The sequence below is a fragment of the Apus apus genome, chromosome 8 (assembly GCF_020740795.1).
Source record: "Apus apus isolate bApuApu2 chromosome 8, bApuApu2.pri.cur, whole genome shotgun sequence".
Lineage (NCBI taxonomy): Eukaryota > Metazoa > Chordata > Aves > Apodiformes > Apodidae > Apus > Apus apus.
In genome coordinates this window covers 26,177,286-26,202,323 of record NC_067289.1, presented here as the reverse complement: position 1 = coordinate 26,202,323, position 25,038 = coordinate 26,177,286, and the positions used below count along the sequence as shown (strand labels likewise).

Sequence of the window (25,038 nt, the reverse complement as noted above, 5' to 3'; positions counted from 1 at the left end):
TTGGAGCTGGGAATCATTCTGCGTTTCCCCTCGTTTCTCCCTTCCTGCTCCTGCTCAGGGTTGTGCAGCTAATGCTGGGATTCTACTTACTTTGGGTTTTCTTCCTTTTTTTAAAGCCTGTTGAGTTTCATGGCAATACAAGGGCTCCTCTGCATTTCTTCCTGTATGAGTGCCATTAGCTGTGTAAGCCAAAGTAATAAATCAGAGGGTTTGAGACTTTTCTCTACAAACTACACACAGAAAGACGTCATTAAATGGTCACTTTGGTGTCTTTTATGGCTATGCTGGGTGTGAAAAGATGCACAAAACCAATTCCAAAGTATGAAACTTGCAGCCGAATCAATTTAATTGCTATAACCAAGATCACATCATGCCAAAAAAGTGAGACAGAGTCTCTCAGCAATTTAAATTAGTCCAATTTCTCCTTTTGTAAAGGCAGAGTACATGCCTGCAGGAGGCAGGGATTGGTAGTGCCTTTGGGACAGGAACCTTTGCCATGCAGCCAGATTGGGGACATGGGGACTGCCACCAGTGGGACACCCTGTTGTGTCCCTGGCAGCACTGCCACTGCTACAGTGCTGGCCACCAGCTCCTGTTCTGCCCTGCCTGTCTGTGGGGATCAGCTGGGAAAATAACTGAAAAAGGCCTGATCTCCCCTCTGCCCTTCCTGCAGAAATAGCCATAAAATCATGGGGAGTGATGCACACTGAAGAAGCAGCTCAGGGAAGAGTATTTGGAAATAATTCTGCTTAGCCACTGACAACTTGGTTCAGCTGGGTCACTCCAGGTGCTGCAGGACAGTAGCTGCAGCACAGTGGGTACAGCATGGCTGGGCTAGTGAGAGGTGGAGGGAGGTGGTCCCCATGCCCAGCAGCTGTGCTGCGGTGTGGGGCGGGAAGGAGCTGAGCAGTTGGCTGAGCTGGGGCAGGAGGAGGCAGTGGTGGCCTCCTCTGGTTTATTGTGGTTATTATTACACGATAACATGGAATTCAACTGGAGACTGAACAGGTGTAAAAACAAATTGAAGTTTGTGGGAATATTAGTGCGGCAGAAATGCTGCAGCTAATGAGGAGGGGGCGCAGGCGTGTGAGTGGCACCTTCCGGCCGTTCCTGGAGTTGTTTCTTTTTTCTGCCTGTGGTTAACTTGAGCAATGCAACCTTTGTAATTTACTTCTGGCAGTTATTTTGGGTGATGAGTTGCTGGGATGAGGCAGGGGGTGTTGGACACCTGACTGCAGCAGCGGTCCGCTGGGCTGTACCGGCTGGGGATGCTGGCTGGCTGTGCACCCCAAGCTTGTCTTGGGTGCACGTGACCCTTCTTCTGGTGTCACCCGGTGCCATGGCTGTGCACCCTGCTCTTCAGCTTCAGTGTTTTGTCAGGGGGATATTCAGCTGAGCCTGCCCAGAGCGTATTTACGTGACATCCTTTGTTTAAGGAAATTCAGCAGTTGTTAATATTTATCCTAGTCCGCTGCAGTTTAATCAACCCCTTATCAGGTTTTCTGCTGCTCCCTCTGTGAGCAGGACTGTGCTGTGGGTGTCATGGCTGCATGGCTGTACAGATCAGTGTCGTGCTGGCCCCAGGATACTCTTGGACCTGAACGCTGCCAGAGGGGTTTGCTTGAACCACTACAGCTCTGTACTTGGTTTAGAGGTGGGATTCTACCTTACTTACAAGTTTCTTTAATTATTTGAGGCTACAGAAGCTGGGACCGGTGGCAGCCCGCTTGCCTCAGCAGGAGGTGGGACTGACTGGGAGGTGGAATGGGCTGTCACTCAGCAGGACACTTAGGGACAATTTTCCAGAGCAGAGAAGTGTGCTGGGGTGGATCAAATCCTGGCAGTGATAACTGGGAGAACAGCCGAGGTCTGAAGGGCGGCTTGAGCTGCTAACGAGAGGAGAGACCTGAAGTGCCAGGTCCCTCGCTGCCTGCCTGACAGTGATCCCTGTGCTCCAGGGGAGCGTGTGTTCCTGTGACAGCCGGTGTCTCTCCTGATTCTCCATGAGTTTGTGGTAGGCAGCTGCACTGTCACACTGCTCGTGGGGTAGCCCAGCCGTGATGGTGCCAGGAATGTGGTTATCGTACGTAGAAACAAGAGCCCGGGGGTTTGCTGTGCTGCGTGTATTTTCATTTAGTGCATGGAAACCACATACCAAAACAGCAACGCACAGATGAATTTCATCTTTTTTTACTCAGGCACAAAGCATTGATTATCCCATCTTGGCATTCGCCTTTCTGCTGGTGCCCTGGAGCTGGTCGGTTTTCCTCTGGAGTGTCAGTGCTGTGGAGGAACAGGCTCAGGAATGTGCTGCCCAAATGGCTTCAAGCCAGCAAAGCACAGCAAAATCCCTCTTTGTCCCCTCAGAGCGCAATGCCAGCGTGCAGGAGGTGTGAGGATGTGGGCAGGTCCTGTTGGGAGATGCTGAATTGGACTTTGGGCGAAAAACGAGCTCCCCACACATGGGGAGTGTGTGGTTTGGGGCAAAAGAAAACAATCATCTGTTACCCCCTGGAAAAAACTGTTCACCATGCACTGGGGCAGCAAGAGGCTGAGGTGCAGGCACTGCTGGGGTGTGTGCTGGGCTGGGCCTCACACCGGGCTGTGCATCAGCCTCAGTGATCCTGGTCCTGCCCGGATTGGTCTTTGGAGATGTAAACATAGCCACTGACTCACCAGGACTGCAGTTTGTGTGCTTTGAGTCTGTAGAATCAGTCCAGTGATGCTTTTTTGTTCAAGAAAAAAAGTAATTATCTGAATGCATGCTTGGCAGGCCAGCTACTACAGCAAAGTGAGCACATTTTATTTATAAAAGCAAACCAGAGCTTACGTGTAGTTAAATGTTTTGCCGTAACACACATGAGCATTGGTATAAATACTTTTACCATTTACAGGCAATATTCAGATTTTATGCAACAGCCATCTTCCTGCCTGGGCTGTAACACCCGAGCTCTCTGCTGTCAGAAGGAATTTATACTTCCTGAAAGAGGGAGGTGTTTGCATGTTTGTTTTGGATCAAAACCACTTAATCTGTTACAGCTGCTGGTTTGCTCAGCGTGGGTGCGAGGAGGTTGGTGCCCGCAGTGTTCAAGGGCAGGTTGGATGGAGCTCTAAGCAACCTGATCTAGTGGGAGGTGTCCCTGCCCACCCAGGGGGGCGGGATCTAGGTGATCTTTGAGGTCCCTTCCAACCCTAACCTTTCTATGATTCTATGGAAGTGGGAGCTTTAATTACGTCAGTCATTAATAATTGTTAAATAGTGATGAGGTGGGAAGTGTTCGGGCAGTGCAGCTGGGATGTGCAGCACTCACAGGATGCAAAATTGTGAATATTTAGCCTCAAATTGCTGGAAAACAGCAAATTCTGAGTCCAGAATTGCTGGAAAATAACGAATTTTGAGACCAGTATTGCTCAAAGGAGTGCTGCTGGCCACAAGAAGCTTTTCCTTGAGTTTGTAGGAAATAGCCTGTTAGATGTTAGAGGGTCTGATGTTAAAAAGCAGGACGTGGAAGCTCTGATGGCACAGAAACGCTTTGGTGAGTCCGTCGTGACATTGCAGGTGGTTAAATGCTGTGGCAGCTGCCGAGGGCCATCAGCAGAGATTCAAGCCAGCTTCTGGTAGATGCTGTTGTGTTTAACAGCAAGTTCCTTGCATCCTGTGGCGTGTAGATTGTCTCCTTGATGTAGCAGTGGCAACAAGGACAGGAATGCTGCGTGCAGGATGATATATCTAACTGTAATTCCTCAAAACCACCTGGGGAAACAATGTTTGCTCAAAACCTGGAGCAGCTCCACAGGGCTGGTGTTGCTTTCGCCTCACGTTTGTTTTGGGATAAGCGAGAAGAGGATTTGGAGCAGAGTTTGGGCTGCAGTCTGTGTTTCCCTGTGGCACTGGAGGGTTGTTGTCACCTGCTGCGGGCAGGGTGGCCCAGGGACACTCACCAGGGCAGGGGTCTGGCACTGGCTGCAGGCTGTGCACCCACCCTGCCCACCCATGGCTGCTGTCACAGACACCCTGCCTTCCTCTCCTGTATCTGAAACCCTGTTGCTAAGCAACAGTTTTTAATTGGAGAATTAATTTGGCTCCAGGACATCCTAAGCAGCAATGTATGCTAAAAAATTCCATTGAAAGCTTGTTGCATCAGTCCCATGTTACGCTGTATTTATAGGTGACGATGCCTTTTTTTGCAGATGTTGCAGCTGAGGGGGTGAGGGGAGGGGGCTGTGGTCAGCCGGGTGTCCTGCCTCTCCCTGCAGCACCTGGGACCTCGGGGGAAGCAGAAGGTTTATTCCAGGGACCCTGGGCGAAGAGCCAGGGTTTGTTCCAGTGATGTCTCCACACGCAGCAAGAGGCACGTTGGTGCTCTTGGTTCTCCACTGCCCATGGACTTCTATGGTGATATTTAATGGTATGGGGGTGGTGGGCTGGTGAAAAACAAGGGGCTTTCCCCTTTCTCGTGTGAGCAGGGGTTCTTGTATAAACAGGCGTGCAGTGGTGCAGCAAGTGCTCAGTTAGGAGGGTTGTGCTACTGCAGTGGTATAAAAATAGCACAAATAAACAGACCCAGCAGGCTGGCGCAGCTCAGTTTTAAGACTTTCCCAGACCAACTGTGTTTGTGGAACTTGTCCTTAGAGATGCATTGACTTCAGCTCCGCAGAGGGTCGTCAGTGTCACTGACCTCCAGCAGCACTGAGAAGACCTGGGTGTGGAGCAGGGCTGCTGGGGCTGGCTGGAGCCAGGGGTCGGTGCCACAGAGGCAGTGGCACACACCTTGCTGCCTCTGGTTGTTTTTTCTGGTGTGAACTGCTGCAGAGGGACAACCTTAAACAAGGGTGGCAGGATCACTGTGCTCTGTGTGCACTCCCCAGAGTGACAGCAAGAATGGTAGCAGGAACCATGGTCTTTATTTAGTCTTCAAAATCCTGTATTTCTGCCTTGCTGTGCCCAAGCTGACGTTTGCTGCTCCTCCCCAGCTAGCCCCTCTGCAAAGGATGTCCCCTCACCACAAGCACAGGCATCCCAGCACTGTCAGTCTGCCTGATCACCCTTAAATAGAAATGCCAAGGCAGTGTCACAGCCGTGCTGTGCCGAGCCTGTCCCCTGTGGCTGTGCGCACCCTGGCACGGTCCAGAACCTCTCCAGATGCCAGAGGGAATGCTGACAGCAGCCACACGGTAGATACTGCACACCATACCCCCCTGGCAACAGCCAAAGGCAGGGAAAGCCCTGCTCTGGAAACCTTAGCCTGGGATTTGGAGGAACAGAAGGATGTGGTGGGAGCCCTGGCGCTCCTGGGAGAGGACGGCTCGTGTCAGGCACGGCGCTGAGTGATGGCATCATGGGTGCCAGGCCACAGAGGGGTGCTCTGGGTGCTCCCTGCTCCCCATGAGCACTTGGTGTGGTGAACCTCCTGCTGCCTGCTCACAGGGTGCCTGAAGGTGCCTTTGGCTGTGCTCCTGCACGCAAGGCTGCTCTGGGATCTGGCAGGTCCCTTGCAGGTGCCCTGGGGTCCTGACGAGTTGTGCCTGGAGGAGTAATGACCTTGTGAGAGCAGTCTGCTAATTAGTCCTTAGTTATTGCATCATCAGGCTGTGCTTTCCAAGAAAGTTTTAGACTGGAGCCAAATCAACGATGATGAGTTTGCTGTTCTTCCTTTGCGGGGCGGATCGGACAGAGGTGTGGGAAAGGTGGTGTTTTGAATCTGAATTGGTTTAAAGTTGATGTGGGTAGTGAAAGCTGTAGGTGTTCCCAAGTTCTTTGAACAGTTTTGAAGACCTATTTGCAACTACCTAAAGTCAGGGACCTGCTTCTCAGACCTTGGTGCAGATACCTGCACAAGGTGTGTGTGCTTTGCCTCCAGTGTTCCCGGGATGGAGTAGAGGTGGGAGCCCCCAGCAGAGTGCTGAGACCCCAGGGTCACCGTGAGATGGTCTCCGCAGGTTATGCTGCTGGACGAAGGCAGCTTGGGTGCCATTAATGGGTAAACCCGCCCAGTGTCAGTGGTGGGGTGGGTGCCCTGAGCTGTGCTGCCCTCTGGCCCTGGCAGGAGCACCAGCAGGGCCTGGGGACTTGCCTGAAGCAGGGGGCTGGGCTGGGGGAGCTGCCACAGCACAGCATGACTCTGCTGCCCCTGCGCACTGGCACAGCGGGACCCGCAGCACACTGAGCTCTAATTATCTTCTTGTTAATTAGTTATTGACTTCTGCTGATATTTCCATTAAATAGTCCCTCAACGAAAAAGTAAAAATTATTAGTACCCCTATCTCCGAAGCTGTAACTGCAGCAGGGGAAGGAGCTGAAATCTCAGAAGTGAATCCCAAGAATACTTTTTCATTCTTAGACATGGATTCAGGATATTTTCTGGAAGGAAATTATTTTCTGAGAGCAAGAACTGCTGTTGTATTTCAAACGCTGAGTGTGGGTTCTGAAAAATGGGATGTGCTGTGCTTCTCAGAGAAATGGTGCTGTGGAGGAGAGCATGGCAGTGACCTCGGGAACGGGCTCATTTGTTTCTCATAATATCTTGGTGTAATGTCAAAATCCAGCACATTTGTCAGATGATGCAAGTCTTGCAGAGATACCTACACTGTGTTTTCAGAATGCAGAATTTTGGGGAATTTTTTCCAAGACAGGATTGATTATAGTTCCTTTTTTGTCTGAGTTTTGCGTGTTTTCTCTTCCACAATTCTGCATATATCCACATGAAAAGCCTTGGGCTTTGTGGGGAATCAAACCAAACTGCAGAGCTAGGAGATGCTTCTGGCGGCCTGTGGGAAGATGCCTGGGGGACAGGTACTTTTCTTTGCCCCCCTGAAGGCAAACACTCCAGACCTGACTCCTGATTTATCAGTGCCTGGTGAGTGTTTCCCAGGACCTGGGGAGCACAGCAGGCGGCTCGGCCGACACAGAGCGGTGCCCTGGCTGCCCAGCCCTGCTGGGGTAATGCCAACCCAGTGCCCAGCACCTGGGCAAGTGCCACCTGCTCCTCCCCGACCCTGTCCCCACCACCTGCATTTTTGCCAAGGCTTAAAATCCCCCAGGCACGGAGCTGCCCTGGCTCCGTGCCGGCCGGGCTGGCTGTCGGTGCCGCCGGGCTCCCTGCCCAGGCACCGGTGATGCGATAGCTGGAGAAAAACATCATGTGAGTGTGTCCTCCTGCTCCTGCATTCCTGCTGGGAGGACACCCTCCTCTTCCTCGCCCTGCACAGGGTCTCCTCACACAGGCAGTAAACTTTGTTGTCTGAAGTCACCAGCATTCAGTGAACAGTTAATTAAGAAACTACTTCCTTGCAGTACAAAGGAGATGAAAGCAGCCTGGCTTCTTCTTGGAGATTTCTGACAGAGGTTTTCAGCCTGCAGTTTCTGACTCCTAGATGCTCTGTGGACCATTTCTGAAGGCCCATGGAATATAAGGAAAGCAAGAAAGCCCTTTCCCAAACAGAGAAGTCTGCATTTCTTTTGGAAGATTAGCTACAGTCTGAAATTTCAAAAAGGTTGAAAGTTAAATGCTGCACGAGACTCCAAAGCAACACAGAAACAAGAAAGATGTACATTTCTTGGTAGCAGCTAATGATAACTAAACATAAGGCTGGTTTAACTGGGGATGTGGATATTCTTCTTGTCTTTAACTCAGGGTAAATTGCCTTCCTTAGAGATCAGCTGCAAAGTGAATAGAAGTGATGGCTTTGATAGGGAAGCAACAGAGGGGGCTCCTTGTTCCCCAGGAATGTTGACTAGATCACTGGAATGGTTACTTCTGGCTTTGGAGCATTTTAGCATATGAAGTACGTTAAGTGATGATGTACAACACGTACTGCCAGACTATGGATCCATCCAGAGAGGTGTGGAGGTGCCTAACCTGTCCCCCCCCCTCCAGAATAGGGACCTTGGGTTTAACCTGAGTTTTGGAATCAGGTCTGTTGATTGCTCCTCTCTGATTCCAGCAACACATGGTGTAGTTTCCTGTTACTTATTTAACAGTAATTAAGTCTGATTTTTACACTGTGCTAATGTGAGATATCATCTTCCAGGCAGCTGGTAAATGTGTAATTTTGCCTGCGTTACTTAGTAATAGCAAAAATTAACATGGGTTTTAGTATCAGGAGAAAAATGGACACAACTAAAGCTGTTCCAAAGTGCTTGTCTTTTACCAACCATTTCACAGAATTGTGAAATGCTTTGTGAGGGGCTGCAGTGAGGTTGGTTTATTTGTGCAAATGGCTTAAGTACTGAACTGTGTTGTCAGGAAGGTAGTAAGAGGGACAACTGAGGGTGATTCTGTCCAAAAGCCTCCCCCAGGCTGGAGGTGTGCCAGGTGGGAGATGTCCCATACAGCATTTTGGCTGGTCCACCCCAGGCCCCCGCACAGCTCCGGGCTCTGGTGCTGCTTGGTGCTGTCAGGTGCTGCCCGTCCCCCGGACAGGCAGGGGCACAAGCCCCCTGCAGCTCCCACCCTGCGGGGCTGCAGCTTCCCAGGGAGCCCCCCGGCTGAACAGCGGCCAGCAGAGTCACACGTGCACACGTGTCTGTGGATATACACACACATGTAAAATCCACCCTCCATCAACACGGATCCCTGGTGCCACCATCAGTCTGTCTTTTCTTGTTATGAATTGCTAATGTTTGTTATGCTGAAGGATCCTGATCCTTTTTTGCAGCAGAAAATTCCATTCCTCTGTAAAAATGTTCTCCCAGGCTGCACGTGTGTTTTTTTCCCCCCACCTGATCTGTAGAAGAGGCATTGGGCTTTTGTGCATCATCCAGCCCCTGCCTCGAGAGCTTTGGAGCAGTGTTATTTGGGATGTTTTCCTGCAGGCAGCTTCCATGGTCCTATCTGGGTGTTGACATCCACAAAACTTTATTTTTCTTTATATCTGGTGTATCTTCGATGCAAGGACCATTCAGATGTCAGTTGACTAACTAGGAAAATGAGTGCAAGGACTTCAGACTGCCTGCAGGGAAGACGGATGGGGGGGCAGCAGCAAACTCATTATCCCGGCCTCAGGGGGAGACAAAAAATCATTGTACAAATTAGATTTCTGGCAGATCTTATAACAAGGATACATTTTAACTTTCTGAGCAGAATTGCAGTATAAGGTCAAACTGTATTGAATTAATTTGTTTCCTGATAACGATGGTTTCTTACTTAAATTAAGGCTTTTTGCCTTGTCATTGTTGCTGTTTGGATTTAGTTCAAAGATGAATGAGTGAAGGAAAAAAACCATAATTTACGAAATCTTTTTTTTTTTTTCCAGTTGAGGTTTTTTGTTGTTACCATCCCTTTAGTGAAAGTGTCAGCTGCAGGGTTACAATTTTAAAGAACAATTAGCGTGTAAAGCTTCCATACTAATGAATTTGGCATTTTCAGAAGTCTCCTGGCACATGAGACTTCTCAGTGCCATGGACAGAGGGGATTCTCTTCTCCAGCAGTTTCTCTTCCCCCCGTGCGTGCCGTGCTCAGGCTTAGGTCGTGCCTTTGCTTTCAGAGGTGTTCACAGAAGAGCTACAGCTGGGGACACTTGGGGCTGGTTTTCAGGGGTCACCCTGGTGCCTCCCAGCCAAGCCCCCATGGGTGGGGGCATCCAGAGCAAGGGTCTGCATTGAGGGAGGCCACCAGGCAGGGCTGACTCCTGTGCAGGGCTGGTTTATTTGGTAACAAGGGGGGTCTGGCTGTGTGTTGTACATAGAATTCTTCTTTAACACTGCTAGATGTGAATGAATTGATGAATGTCCTTTCATCCAAAGAAAACCAGTGCATGAAGTTCGTTGTTTACTACATCTGAATTTAATGAAAAATACAGAAATGAGTCAATTCTGATTTTCTTGCTTGGTTTATACCGTTGCACCAAAAACACATCATACGTAGGAGGTTTTTCTTCAGAGCTGCTGCATTCCTGGTCTGGTGCAAGCACAGAGAGCTGGGTTGGAGCTGCCCAGCAGACAGACCTCCTGCAGCTGATGGTGGAACCATGGAGTTGCTCTGCTCAGGGTGTGTAACTTCACCAGGGGCTTCTCTCCCCCAGCTCCAGCAGGTGTTGGGTTTGGTTTAGCTGATGAGAACATAAGATGCCCCTACAGCTTCTAAGCCACTTGTGCCCATTCTCTTCTTCAGGGCCGATGTTCACGGGAAAACTGCAAATACCTGCACCCGCCGCCACACTTAAAGACGCAGCTGGAGATAAATGGACGCAATAACCTGATTCAGCAGAAGAACATGGCCATGCTGGCCCAGCAGATGCAGCTCGCCAATGCCATGATGCCTGGTGCCCCCTTGCAGCCCGTGGTAGGTGCCCTTCTGCCTTCCCTCCCCACCGGGCTGCGCCAGCCCCACCTGCTGCAACGCCCCACAGACCTCGGGCACTGGTGGAGAAGTTGCATGCAATGAAATGCTTGCCTGTGTGTCTGTGAACTGCTTAATCCTCCCTTGCCTGAAGCACTGTTGTTTATTTAATTAATTTTGTTAATCTTTTATTAATTTTATTGATTTTTTTTTTTTTTGCAACTTATTTCTCAAGAAAGTGAGTGGTCTGTGTAGGATTTTTTGTAAGTAGAGGTTTCCTTTGCAATTACATGTGTTCTAGGACATTCCTGGGTTTGAGAAGATTCCTGATGGTTGTTTTCCATTCACTCAAGAGAACCTTCTCAGGGCACTACTTGCAGGAGTTGGGCTTTGGTTTTTACAGCACATTGTCAGGCAGAGCAGAAGGCTTGCCCTGGCTGATGTATGGTGCGTGTCGGTCTGACCCGCAGGATCCACAGCTCAGGCTTGGCAGGAGGAAGAAGGATACAAATAATTGTATTTTCTGCAAAAAAAACAAGAGGTGGGAGGAGGATAATCTATTGGAAATCTCTTACCAGGTCACAGTAAAATCTGGTCATTTACTGCACCCCATCTGTTTCTCTTAGGCCCTAGTGAGCAGGCACAGCGTCCCACGGTGCCGGAGGCTCTGGCTGGGTCTGCACCTCTGCAGGAACCCCTGGCTCAACAGATGTGAGATGTTTGCTTGACATCAACCTGCCAGGCACCTGCACATTCTAATGCAATCCAGAGAGATCACTGAAGCTAAGCTCTGGATGAAGTTGGCCCAGAACCTTTTTGATAGAAATGTCTAGCTCAGGCATTAGAGAGTTCTGATTAATGCATGAGCAAGGCTGGTACAGTCTACATTAAAAGGCAAGCAGTGCTGCTGCCCTGGCTGAAGCTCTCTCTTGCAATGGATAAAATGACAGCAAAGGAAAAAATATGTTTTTTAATATGTATAAAACAAATATATCTGCACTAGCACTTCCTTTCTTGCTGGCAAAAGTAGAATTTAGGGTGTTTAATTTACCTCTCAATACCTTCTGTTAGGAAACGGATACCCGCTCCGCTAGATGAGTTCAACTCTTATTTCAGAAAACATAGTGACAGTTAATACTTCACAAAATATAGCTAAATCCTTAGGAAAAAGTAGAAAGACACTCATACTTGTACCAAATGGTTGTGTGGACCCACATTTTGTGGGTCTGCAGAACACCAGGAACTGCTTTGTAGAGTGTTGGGTTCAGTTGGTGTAAGAGTTACTCACCTGCAGAGCTTTTATGTCTCGGCTGCTTCCAGAAGAAGTGGCAGGAGGAGAAAAGCAGAAAAGGTTGCGGTAGAATCCTTAGGGTAAATTGACTTTAGTACCTGTTAGCATAGGGTGGGAAGGTACCACATTTTGTTTTCTCCTTTTTATTGGCTTTTCTTTCAAGGACATGGTCTGTGTCTGGGCGAGGTGCTGAGCTGCAGCACCCGCTGCCTTGGGGGGGTGCCAGCCCCACGCCCTGCTGCCAGCTTGCTGGAGGAGTGGGGCTGCCCCAGGCCGGTGCCTGCTGCTGATGGCTTTCACTTTGGAAACAAAATTAAGTGTCTGTACAGAGACACAGCTCAGAAGCAGGCTGTGCTTTACGTGCTTTAACTCCGGAGCAACCTCAACATCATTTTTCAATTTCAGCAGCTCAAGACAGAGGCGTGCACATGCTGCGACTGTTTCTGGTCTGAGTACAGGGACACAGCCTTAGTGCCAGCAAACTCGTGTTTGGGCCTGCGATGCAGCTTACATCAGCATGCACCCAGACACTGTAGGGCTTGTTTCATGAGCTGTAACCAAACACGGCCCTCACACAGTGGTGAGTAGGCACACACCAACATTGGGGTAAACATGAAACAAATACCAATGCACATTTTTGATCAGTGTTCCTCTCCATGTGCAGGGCCTCGTGTGCTCTCTTGGCATGGCAGGTGCTCAGTAGGTGAATGGTGAAGATGTGTTAAATGAGTCCAGCTCCTTCCCTGTGGGCAGCTGGTCCTGCAGGCTGGTGAGCTGGGGCCCTGGCAGAAAGCCCGTCTGTCTGTCCAGCCGGGGAGGAGCTGTGGCTCTGCTGTGCTGCAGAGACCCATTTCCAAAGGTGCCCCTGTCTCCCTGCCAGTCAGTGACCCCCACCAGTGGGCAGTGTCCCTGCCAGGCACAGCGGGCAGCTCAGCCTAACGGGCTGGTTCCCAGGACAGTGGGGCTTATGGAGCATCTGGCAGCACGGAGCTGGGCCCAAGGCTGGGTCCTCCTTCACCTCTGTTCTCTTTGCAGATCTACAGGAGCTGCTGTTTGCCTTTTTTAGCTCGTGTGCAGGATGCACAGCACAGTAGGGCCTTAGCAGTTGTCTGGTTTGGTGGTGGTGAAAAGGAAATGCTACCTCTGCTTCCAGAGATGGGGAAGTGAAAGCTCACTAGAAACATGTGAGCAGTAGGGATGAGCTCAGCAGCTCTCACTGACCTGGAGATCCCCAGTCTCTCCTCTCCTGCATGGCACCAAGGTCCCAGTTCTGAGCAGTCTGCAGTTGCTGGGGACCCCAGGCTGACCCCTTGGCTGATGCTCGTGGACATGGCGCAGTCCTGCTCTTCTGTGTGCTGCAGCTGCCCAAGCCTTGGGACAGTGCTGGGGACAGTCCCAGTAGATGCACTCCATGTCCCATGTCCTCAGGCCACAGCATTGCCAGGAGTTGTTCCCGTCAGCAGGAGAGTTGGGTGGCTTTGTGCCCTGGCAGGCTCCTGCTCCCCGGCAGGGGCTGTGCTGCCCGGGTTGCACCACTCATGGTGTCTTTGTCTTTTGCACAGCTCCAAGTATGGGCTGATTGGACTGCAGGGTAGCTTTTTATCTCCTAGTTGACACTGGTACAGCACATTGCAAAATAGCTGTGAGTTTCAGAATAATACCAAGTGGTTCTGATAAAATACACTATTTTGCCATGTTCTAAAGGCTGCAGGATATTTGTATCAGTATAGAATGATCTCAGTAGAAAATACATGAGAGAGTCTTTTATTTACTGTACAGGGAGTATATTGCACTGAAACCAAACATTGATATCTCTTAAGTTACACACTAATAAACTAGTTTGTAGTTTTTTTCCAGTGTTCATTATTACACAGTTGATAACATAGTAATGAAAAGTGCAGCTTATAGTGCATTTAAGAGTAATATTTTATATCCTGCAAAATTTTCCAGTTTTGATTTCATTTCCATGGGTGAAGAATCAGAGATGCTGAAGAAAATATTCCCATTTACACAACTTTCAGTCTTTTTTCTTCAGTAATCTCTGCATGTGTTTTTGACCAGTGTTTTCAGTGGAGTTGTTCCTTGCTTCCAAACAGTGCAGTCATTTCCTCAGGAATACAAAAACATGCTGTCTGGCTTAAACAGATATGAAACAGAGAAAAGGAGTTGTGTTGATTCTGTAGTTGGTTTTCCTTCTAAAAATCAGTTTGGAAGAAAAATCTAAATGTCTTGAGTAACTGCTTTATTTAGATACTGAATATAAACACCCCAGACTATATTTTCGTTGGCAGTTACACTGGTAGTGCAGTGCCTTTGCATTCTGTGGGGTAGAAGGGTTATTTAATGTTTGCTGCAGTGTAACAGCTCCACATTTGGTCTTGCAGCACTGTTTGATCTTCTACATCCAGTTATCTTCTCAACATTCGATAGCCTGCAAGAGCATCTGACTCTTTCCTTTTTTTTAAAGCAACCAAACAAACAGAACCCCCCAGTATGTGTGTGCTCTCTCTTTCTCGGCCTCAGTGTTGTAGTCTAACTAAATCACATCCTCAGTGCAGGGTGTTTCTTCCTGAATATCTGCATGGACAGCCTGTTTAATGTTGTAAAAATAAATTATTATAGCTGTCTGGTCTTGTTCCTCTAATTTCTGAGCCAGTGCTACCTGTCACCAGGAGCAGAAATGTGTTCATCTGTGCCTGATGTTGAGTGTGGTTTGCTGGTGTGTTGGGGCTCTCACGCAGATGCCTTTTTCCCCGAGGGTGAGTGTTTGTGCACATTTTGGCCATGTCCCTGAGAGCCTCAGCCTCTCCCCACGGCCATGCCTGTTTGTCGTGCCCTTGCCCCAGTGCACATCCAACCAGAGTTTGCTCTGGGAGCTGCCACGTGCCGCGTGCCTGCAGGGGAAGCTGTAGCAGAGCTGGTGGAGGCTGGTGGGGCTGCCTGTCCTTGTGGTCTCACTCGTGTGCAACGTTTGCACGGGTGTTCTTCACATCCCACAAACACAGCAAATGCTTCTTTCTGTTGGGAACAGCAACCCACTGCCCCTGAGCTCCAGACGATGGCCAGAAGGCTGCTATGCTGACGGCATGGCAAGTGGAAATATTTAAAGTGTGTGTCCTCTTCTTTTCTCTGCTTGCAGCCGATGTTTTCTGTTGCACCGAGCTTGGCCACCAACGCATCAGCTGCCTTCAACCCCTACCTGGGGCCTGTCTCCCCAGGCCTGGTCCCAGCAGAGATCCTGCCCACGGCCCCAATGTTGGTGACAGGGAACCCCGGTGTCCCGGTTCCTGCCGCTGCTGCTGCTGCTGCCCAAAAGCTCATGAGGACAGACAGGCTGGAGGTAGGAGCCGGTATATATGTAACTTCCTCTCACAAGTTGTATCATTTATGATGTCTCCTGGGTATAAAATAGGTTTTTGTGAAAGAAAGCAATGCAGGCTTCGCTTCAGGTGATAATGACATATCTTGGTGACAAGTAAGGACAGGGAGTGACCAAGTGATCATACAGCAAGTTAATGCTTGTGGGTCTGCTTCTGACCCTCCACTGCAGAAAGAAGTGGAAATACTGAGCCCTTCTGCTGCTGCCAAGGTCATTCCTAAGAGTGCCTTGAAGCTGTGTTAGTGTGTGCCCAGAAGGTGTTAACGTGGGGGGTGTGTGGGCATGGGGACCAAGCATGGGGTGGGTGTAAGGGCAGACCCTCAGCTGCCTGGGTGACTCTCAGCCTCTCGTACTTTTGCCCTGGATAGATGGTGCTGACACTCCCCCATCGGCCTCCCGTGCCTGGCTTATCAGCCTTGCTACAACCCTGACAAGTGTTGGTGCTCTCTGCCTGGTGCTCTGCCTGGCCCTGGATCTTCCTTATCTGCAAGGCCTGACAGTGTTTTCGGCACCTTATCGGCGCGGGCGGCGAGCCAGGGACGTGCTGCTGCGTGCAGTGACACTGCAGCACTGCTGCCTGGGGACAACCCAGGGGCTGCTCTGCTCTTGGATGTGCTCCCTGGCCTCAGGAGTGCGATGGGAGGGGCGAGAAGGACCCCTCTGGTTTAAAATGCAGCCGGTTGTAATTGTAATGCTTTCCTTTCTGCCCGGAAAGATGCATCTGTATTAACAGGCATTAATGCTCTTTACAAGGAAAATTAATTCCTTTTATCTTAGTTGCATCTCTGAGTGACAAGCTGCTGCTCAGAAGGCTGTGAGCTGGGGGGGGTGGGTGCAGAGGGTCATCTGGCAGCGAGTGTTTCCCTCTGCCTCTGTCACTATTCTCAGAGCTCACGTCACCACAGGTTACCTTCCCGCGGGATCGCATCATTTCCCTTTTTAGAGATGTTTTCTCCAAGAAGAGCATTCCCCAGAGCACGGTCAGGTTACAGGAGAGGCAGCCACACTGAGCTGGACTGAGCTGGGAGCTGGCTCATGGGTGGCTCTTTGGAATCACCAGTGTCCTTTGAGGACTCTGGTTCATGGTGGATACCTGCCAGAGGTGGAGTAAAACCAAAATGCAATTAGATAAATTCATAAATAAATCACACCAGATTTCAAGTTGAGCGCCAAGGGGAAGATGCTGATGGCAGGGAGCCCTTTGGGGAGCAGTGCTGAGGTCGGCTGCTGTGCTTGATTGTGCTTCCAGCCGTGCAGAGGCCATGGGGCTGGTCAGTGGTGCTGGGGACATGTTTGTAAGCAGGACAGGACGTACCCAAAGTCACCGAGCGCCAGCTCACGTTCACTGGTGGGAGCCCCAGAGGGGCTGTTCAGGGACAGCTCTTCACATGGTGCCTCCAGGGCAGAGGTTGTGCTGGCCAGCAGGTTGTGACCAAAGTGCACGAGGAGAGAATGAAACCTGGGACTTCAGTGTGCAGGATCTGGTCCTCCAGTGTTCTCCTTGCATAGCTGTTCAGAGAAGAGATGTGCTGCTGAGCCAAACTCCTACATGAGAGGGAGCTGTGAGAGTGTTCCTCTCACCACACACCCAGGGGCACAGTCTGCAGCAAGAACCATTTTTAACCAGTAGGAAAAGCCAGCAGAAAAATCTGAAATGAGTAAAAAAAATTAAAAAGCTTGAGTTGTTTTGCTTGATGCTTGAATGTAGAGCAGGATGATGGCCAAGTCAGGACACCCTGAAAATAAGTGCTGAGAATTAGAGGTGCCTCTTTTGTCCCTGCCCTGGTGAAATGGCCCTGTGTGGGGATTCCTCCAGGAGCAGACTGCTCTGGCCACTGCACCCTGTAGATCACTTGAAAGAAATCTAGCTTCTCCCACCCTTTAAGCCGTTTCAGTTTTGCTCTTTATTTTGGCTGGGATCAAGAGCATATGCAGGTTGACCCACCGACTCTGCAATTACACACTGTGCTGCTGTCTTCCAAAATTAGTATCTGGCAGTGGGGAGGTGGCTCTTCCCCTTCCTTTCTTCCTTTCAGCAAGTGCAGTTTGAATAGTGAAATATGTGGGTGAGAAGGTAATTTGCCATCATTTAATATGGGGTATCCAAACACCATACAAATGCAGTATACAAACACCAAATAAGCACATTTTTATGAACATCCAAACACTTTAATGTACTTCATAGGTTGTAGAGATGCAGAACTGATGTGAAGGATTTTGCATGGTTTGGTTGTTACCTCTCAGAGAAGCCAACACGCATGTACCTGCTCTTTAAGTGAGTGTGTTGCTGTTGGTATTGTCGTTTGTTAGGACATGATTAGAGAGCTTTATATGGCTTAGCTCCCTCTCCCTTGGAATGAACTGTCCCTGAGAAAAACAACTGCTCTGATGTTAGCATCTAATCTTGGAACATGATTTGTTCTGCTTAGAATTTGAAATACATTCAGGAATGATGTGCTTGAGTGTTAAGTTAGCACACGTGTTCTGGAGCACTGAATCAGACAGGTCCATGGCTAAAAGCTCCCATACCTGGGATTTTAAGGGAAGCAGGCAGACAATGCAGATCTGTCAGGCAGTGTGCCTGGTCTCTTGAATTAAAATGAATATTCAGAAGATAAGGTTGGTGACTGTCACTGGCAGTAGGTGTGATTTCATACATTTTTGAACTGTGTCGTGGGTACAGGGGGTGTGCAGATGTTTGGGAGTCCAGTGTGTTCAGCCACTCCTTTAAGGAATCTGGATTCAGGGTGGAAATGTCATGAGTTGGGGCTTTTCCTACAGCTTTCCTCACACTCATCTCCTGCCACAAAATAGCTTAAATGAAAGTGTGGCTCTTCTAGTGAACTGGAAAAGAAGTGAGAGCAAAAGGAATTGCCTATTTTATTTAAAGCGTATGTGTTTCTGTTTGAACGCCATCATTCTCAATTAGAAGTATTTAAGAATCAAGAATGACCACAGTCAGGCTGCTGTTTCCTGCTTGTTTCATATATGCCTTTCTTTTTTTTTTTTCCAGAAGGAAGCAGCTTAGAACTTCTTGGAGGTTCAGGTCATGGATAATCAGGAAATCTGTTAGTGCTGCTGTTGGTTGAAACATTCAGAATGTGCTGGGTGGCATTTGACAAAGTCGGGTCAGTGCAGAGAAGGAGGCAGGCACGCGGTGTGGCTTGCTGCTGGAGGGACAGGGTTCTTGGTGTCACAGTCTGTGTCCCTGCAGCCAATCCTCTGCCCCCTTTGGGGCAGCAGCAGTTGTCCCCCCACTAGGCTGGGCAACCTGAGCCCAGCAGGGAGACTAAAATAAACTCAGCCCAAAGTTAGAGCAAGTGAAACGAATGACAGTGAGTCAGTACTACTGCAGCACTAACTCAGCATTTTTGCAGACAAGCTAGAGGTGTACAGGTCTCTTTTGTTTATGTTTCTTGACATACTGACTTGAAAATTTGAGACTAATTCCAGAGCTATTAATAAATAACTAAATAGAAGCTCTCCAGATCTAAAAGACCAGACAACATGTCACGCTTCCATGCCTCTCTTTACTCAAGCAGATGAATGATACATTTCTGCATGCCTGTGGCAAAAAATAACACCACTTTCAATGCTCGCTTTTAAATAAGCAAGAATTGGAAACATTCTTGGCTACCATCACAGCGACTGGAAAGCCAATGCTGGTCACACTGATTAGAAGGTCTGGCAGTGTTATGGTTTGTGTCTGGCTGCTGTAAACCATCCTTCAGAGATCTGGTGAGGAGCACTGAGAGCACCATTCATTGCCTTATCTCAGCTACAACATGACAGCTCTGTGAAAATTTGCTCTGGACATGCCAGAGATTATCTCTGTCTGCCTAACCATTGCAGTTCTCTGGGCATTCGTATTTGGTTTTTAACTGTGATAAAATTAGCTTATCTGTGGATGCATCTTCTTTCTGTGTGTATAGATACTTTTTTATATATGAATATGCTTATTTGTGGATTTTTATATATTATCTTTGTGTTATTAATGGAGTAGTTCTTGCTTGCAAGTGGCATGGTTTTGAGAGCTTGGGTTTGTGGATCAGCAATAGAAGACAAAGAGCAGAGACAGTCCACTGACATTAGTTGCATACTTTATCTTCAGAGGAAAAGACTTCAATTTATTTCTAGACTGCAAACAAATAAAGGAAATGATGTATTTTTGTCTGTTTGTGAGGCCTGGATCGAAGACACTGGTTGATGGCCCAGGGATCCCCAGCTGATGGCAGAGAGGACACGTGGGGCAGGCTGTGGGGCTGCCCAGCCCAGCTCCAAGTGGGGTGTGTGTGAGAGCAGGGGGCAGAGAGGCAGTGAGAGCAGGGGTGCTGCCAGCACACAGCAGAGACCAAAGGTGACTTGTGTGATTACTTAAACCAGTGTCACCTCCTTCCCCAGCCTGTCGTACTGGCTGTCGAAGTGGTTCGTGTCACTGCATGGGGACCAGGGAAGGGAAGGGATCTGGCTGCAGAATTGCCTGGAAGGCAAGTGTTTCTTTTCCAGCTGAGGAATTTGCCCAGTCCATTTCATCTGCAGAAGCAGTTGTGCAAGCACCAAGCCACGAGCAGTAGGACCACAGGGATGGACAAGAGCAGTGGAGGTGTCTGAACTGGCTCACTTGGCTCTGCTGCAAATATACATCCAAAGTCTTTGTCACTGCATGGAAAAACACTATAAATAGGGTCATGCTGGAATGACTCTGGACAAATGGATGTTTCCTGTGAGCGGGTTCATAAATGGCATCGCTCCTGACCTTCGAGGATGTCATTTCATAGGTCTTAGATAATGGGCAGCTGGTTAAAAAGCAGCTAGAGCACTGGCATGGATGGAAACCAAATAACAGCCAAATTTGGTTTGTTGTAGGGATCAAAGCCAAGGTCCTTGAGAAAATACTGATGATCCAAACTCATGGGCACCCATCTTTAAAGGGAATTTCCATCTACTAAAGTGTTGGGCTTTTTTACAGGAACTTGGTTGCTTTTGTCCCTTTCTGTTTCCTATAGCCCTTGGAAAACTAAATGACAAACATTTTTGTTTGCAGTTTGAGAAGAGCTGACCATGAAAAGAACACACGTGGTTTTTTTTAAATTCAGGGTTTGCAAGGTGTGTGGGGAGGGAGCTGATGCTTGTAGCTCTGGCGATAAGTCAGTGTCAGCAAGGCTGGCGGGGCAGGAGGCCAGAGGGGGTCAGTGCCGACCTGGCTGGATTGCAGCCCTTGCCCCAGCAGCGGGAAGGTCGCAGGGGAGGCCCCAGCCCCACGGGTTTATTCCTGTGGTTCCTGATTCCTTCAGCTACCCTTGCTGATGCGTGGCAGCAGGACTGGTGGCTGCTGCAGCTGCAGCCTCTGCTGTGCTCCCAGGGACCCACCTCCTGCTGCTCTGCAGGGCTAGCCAGGCAGTGGGGAGAGGCAGCCCCACGGGGCTTGGATCGTCCTCTCATGGCAGGTGCCTGGATGGTGGGGCTGGTGTGGCTGTGAGTCCAGCTGAGTCCCCAAGTGCCTGACCAGTGGGGCTGCATGGGGACAGCCATCCGTCACCCTCCAGCACCTCTGGCTGATCGCCCTCATTATTGCTTGGAGCGGTGGCGGCTGGGACACAGCCAGATCACAGCGGGGCATGACTGTGTCTGAGCACCGTGGTGCTTGTGGTGCTCAGAGCTGGCTGCAGCACCCTGCTCCAGCAAACACAGCCCTGGGCTGGCTAAGCAGGAGCCAAACCAAAACCGGCGGTGTGCTCGGCTCCTCATCCTGCTGGGTTTTGATGCTCTTGGGCATCAGAAGTGGCTGTAGAGAAGCCAGGTCCGTGCTGCCGGGGAGCTGAGCATTCTGTCCCAACACCACCCCTGGGGGCGAGCTGCCATCCTCACGATGCTCTCCCAGACTTCCAGAAACCCCGACTCTGCTCCGAGCCGTGCCCACAACACACATCACCCAAACTAAAGAACTTTCTTTTCCTGGTGTCACAGGTATGTCGAGAGTACCAGCGTGGCAATTGCAACAGGGGGGAGAACGACTGCCGGTTTGCCCACCCTGCCGACAGCGCCATGATCGACACCAACGACAACACCGTCACCGTCTGCATGGATTACATCAAAGGGAGATGCTCACGGGAAAAGTGCAAATATTTTCACCCTCCTGCGCACCTGCAAGCCAAGATCAAGGCTGCCCAGTACCAGGTTAACCAAGCTGCAGCTGCCCAGGCAGCAGCGACTGCAGCTGCCATGGTGAGTTTGGAAGCCCCTCTGGAATAGAAGTATGTTGAGGAGATGGTCACGGGTGTGTTGGGTGTTCTGGCTGGAGGGGGGTGTGCGTGTTCTCGGGGACCCCAGTCGTGGTGCAATGAGCTCATCAGCATGTGGTGCCAGATCTGCTCTGAAGTAGTTACAGACCGTTCAGGTGTTCCACTAATTTTGCCTGCTGGTGTTCGGAGTGTCTCTGTGCATATATGTGTGCATACGTGTGTGTGCATATACCTGTAGTTTATTGTGTGTTTGTGTGTGGGTAGATGTGTATCTATCTAGCCGCACAGATAGATAAACCTGTATTTCAGTTACTGTAAGTCTGTGTTTGTAGAGACTTAGTTTGAGGTCAATCTGGGTGTGTTCCTGTCACTCGTAGCCCCCTCCCCAGGCCCCCCCGAGGGCTGCTGGCAGCTCTCGGAGGGCCCCAGACCCAACCTCGTGGCTGTAGCAGCCAGATCCGGAGCTGCTCAGGCCTCGCGGTGGCACGGTGTCCCCTCTGCGCTGAGCCCAGGGGTGTGGGAGAGGAGCACGGCTGGGCTGGGGTGCCAGGAGCAGCGGTGCCGGCGGGCAGCCCGGGGCTCTGCGAGGGGCTGGCGGCCGGGAGCCCCTTCCCCCGCCGTCCCGGGGGGGCTGCCGTGGGCAGCGCCGTGCTCGCCCCGCCGGCCCCCCTGCATGCCTAGTCTTGTTACCGTTGTACACGGCATCCGGTGATTTGTTTTTATTTGTTTTTTCTCACCTCCCCAATGCACTGCTGCCCCCATGATGCACCTCTGCTTGCTGTTTATGTTAATGCGCTTGACCCCACTGGCCATTGCCATCATGTGCTCGCTGCCTGCTAATTAAGACTCAGTCGGCTGTCAAATCACTGAAGCGACCCCTCGAGGCAACCTTTGACCTGGTACTATGACCTTTCACCTTTTAGCTTGGCATGTAGCTGTATCGTAGAGTCGAGTTTGGGGTTAATGTGTAGAGGTGGAATATCCCGGTGTCCCCCGCCCCTCCCCGCCCCGGGGGCGCGGGGGCAGCCGGGCCAGGGCCCCGAGCAGGGCTCCGGCACCGGCCCCCGCGCCCCACCGGCCACCTCCCGCCCCGTCCCCCTGTCCCCTCCCGGCCCGGGGAGCCGCGGGGCATGGCTTGGCGCGGAGCCGGGGGCCGGCATGCGGCGAGCTCTGCATGGCCGGGCAGGCGCTGCGGCCCGGGGAGGGGGATCCGCCAGCGGCCCTGCCCTCCGCTCCGGACGGGGACTATTAACATCGCTTTCCGTGTTGATCCTCATGGAGCTCGCAGTGCTGCTTCCCCCGCCCCGAGCCTCGCTCCTGGCCGGAACCCCCGAGCTTTCCAGCAGCGTTGTCCTGAGAGGGGTTCCTGTAGCGAGCGGCTCCGTCCCCGTGCTGCTCTAATGGTAGGCTACGGTAGTGCTCCCTCGTTAAGCTTTTACCTCGCCTTTTATTTGGTAGTTAAGTCTGCTATGCTGCTTGCTTGCTCATGGATAAACATGGTGCTGCCTGGTTGTTTTGCCTTCTACTGATTTTTCTTTTTTTCCTTTCTCTCTTTCCTTTTCTTCCCCCTCCCTCCCTCCCATCCTCCTCCACGCCCCACACCCCTTTTTTTTTTTTTTTTTCTTTTTCTTTTTTTTACTGGACTTTATTTTTATACCCATCCACCATTCAGGGAATTCCTCAAGCTGTACTTCCCCCATTACCAAAGAGGCCTGCGCTTGAAAAAACCAATGGTGCCACCGCAGTCTTTAACACTGGTATTTTCCAATACCAGCAAGCTCTTGCCAACATGCAGTTACAGCAGCATACAGCCTTTCTCCCACCAGGTAAGTGCCCTTTGTTTGCCTATTTCAGGGGAGGGAGAAGGGGGAATTCTGGAAGTAATACAGTAGGAAATAAGAGTTTGTTCCTGGCGGCAAACGCGTGGAGGTTTGCGCGGCGGCCGCTGGGGCTGGGGGCCTCTCTGCAGGCTGAGACCCTGCCCTGCCCGGCCTGCCGTGGCAGAGGAGCTGCTGACTGCAGGAAGGCTGGCTTCTCTCTGCTTCTCTCAGAAGCTTGGGTGGGTGTTTTCCAGGCTAAGATAAAAATCAGTGTCATGCTCTGTCATCCCAAATCAGATCTCCTCTCTCCTTCCTCTTTCCCTCGATTAACCTCTCTTCGTTACACATCTCTTAAGCTGTTTTGTATTTGTTTCTCTTTGCTGTAAGACCCCTTTGCCTTGGTGTTGTTCTGAGTCACACACTTGAAGGTTTTGATTGTAATTATGGTGCAGTGATCATAAAAGGCACAGGCAGGCTCACAGATAGGCTCGTCATGAACCTACTCCCAAAATGAAGGTTTAGGCCCCTTCCACTAAAACCTTAGGGCTGATTTTGGACTAAGCAGAACCAAGGTGCACTTGTTCTTGTACAAAAGTGATCGTATCTAGTGAAATTGCTGAAGAATGGATGCCTATACTATTCACATAGGCAGAAATCCCTTCAGAGGACAAGTGGTGGGACTTAAAGTTGGAATATACGTTTGGTTCTGCAAACAGCATTTCACAAAAAATTATGTGTCTAGTGTGTCGTGAGAATTTATGCCTATGTTAACACAGCTGAATTAGGTTTTTTTACATACAAAGCCACGTTAAAACAGCACTGTCACTGTATGCAGAGGACACCTGATAGTTCTGTACTCCAAAAATTGGACAGAGTCTGTGAGGACAGCCCTTCGCTTATGCAGACTAGTTGAGGGGAGGGGAGAAGAGAAAATAGAGCTATTCAGTCTTTACCAAAAAATGTAAGGTTTTTATCCTAAACATTTTTGACAAATATGTTCCCAGGAATTTGGTATAATGCCTTTTACCCTTCTTTCTTGATCTAACACACAACCAGTTGTATAATTTAAATGGCACAAAAGTCAGTGGCTTGATACAGTACATTTTAATCACTTACTTAGGTTCCAAAAATGCAGCCTCTGACATATAAAAAGCTTCCTGCAAAGCTTGTTGGAGTCAACAGGAAGACTGACAGAGCAAGCTTGAGATCAGCTCTCTAGCCCACATACTAAAATTCATATAAAAATGCTTATGCAGTCTCAGTCCTTCCTGTAGATATTAAACAGTTTCACAAGCTGTTTTGGCACTTAGACACAACCTACCTCAGCTCTTCCCCTAGGAGATCTATGCTAAAACCTACAGGAGTCTGCACAGTGGTTTTTGGTGCTTCCTTTGACCTTTCTTGACCACTGAAGTTTATTATATGTTAAACAAGAAGAATAAAGGATTTTTTTAGCACCAGCTACTGCAAATTATCTATTTATATTGTTCATATAGCAGCAGTTTGAGCTTTACAGTTATCCAGTACTTTTCTAAAAGGGTCAAGATTTTACTTGCCACCACCTTACCCTTCTCAGGATTTTCCCCTCTTGAAAGTAAGTGGGATTGACCCTGTTTGTGCACAGTCAGCTGGAAACAGGGTTTCTCTGTCAGTCCCCAGGAACCGACAGGAGAGCACAGCGCATGGGTGCCCTCTGCCCCATGCCGTGGAGCAGAGGCAGGTTTGTTCAGTGGGGCCTGAATTAAAGTGATATTTTTCAGGTACAGACACCATAAGTGCAATTACTCAGATGTGTTCTTAGTTCCTTCAGCTGCCATGTATGAAAACACAGCAGGTCTGGAGTGCAGGATGTGTGCAGAACATCCATGGTACAGGTGTGTGCCCCTAAGAGCATCTTAGCAGGACCCTTCTCTGCAGGGCACTTCACTTTTGGTGTTTCAACCTTGGGAGTTTTCCACCTGTGCTCCAGATAAACCCAGATACCTCTTCTAAATCAGAAGGTAATTCTGGCTGCCTGTTTTGCAAG

General features: G+C 49.9%; 1 protein-coding gene across 10 annotated transcripts in view; it reads left to right on the top strand.

Annotated features, from left to right (window-relative positions):
- Positions 1-25,038, top strand: part of MBNL1 (muscleblind like splicing regulator 1) — a 75,110-nt gene that overhangs the window by 38,141 nt on the left and 11,931 nt on the right. For 7 of the 10 annotated variants that reach the window (XM_051627039.1, XM_051627031.1, XM_051627037.1 and 4 more), the window contains 5 exons: positions 10,113-10,283; positions 14,711-14,911; positions 20,918-21,175; positions 22,038-22,091; positions 22,865-23,018. In XM_051627039.1, coding sequence (XP_051482999.1) covers positions 10,215-10,283; positions 14,711-14,911; positions 20,918-21,175; positions 22,038-22,091; positions 22,865-23,018 — 736 coding nt within the window. In that variant the 5' untranslated portion in view covers positions 10,113-10,214. The remainder of the gene's footprint in view (positions 1-10,112; positions 10,284-14,710; positions 14,912-20,917; positions 21,176-22,037; positions 22,092-22,864; positions 23,019-25,038) is intronic. The other 3 variants (XM_051627033.1, XM_051627038.1, XM_051627034.1) reach the window with 1 other exon arrangement.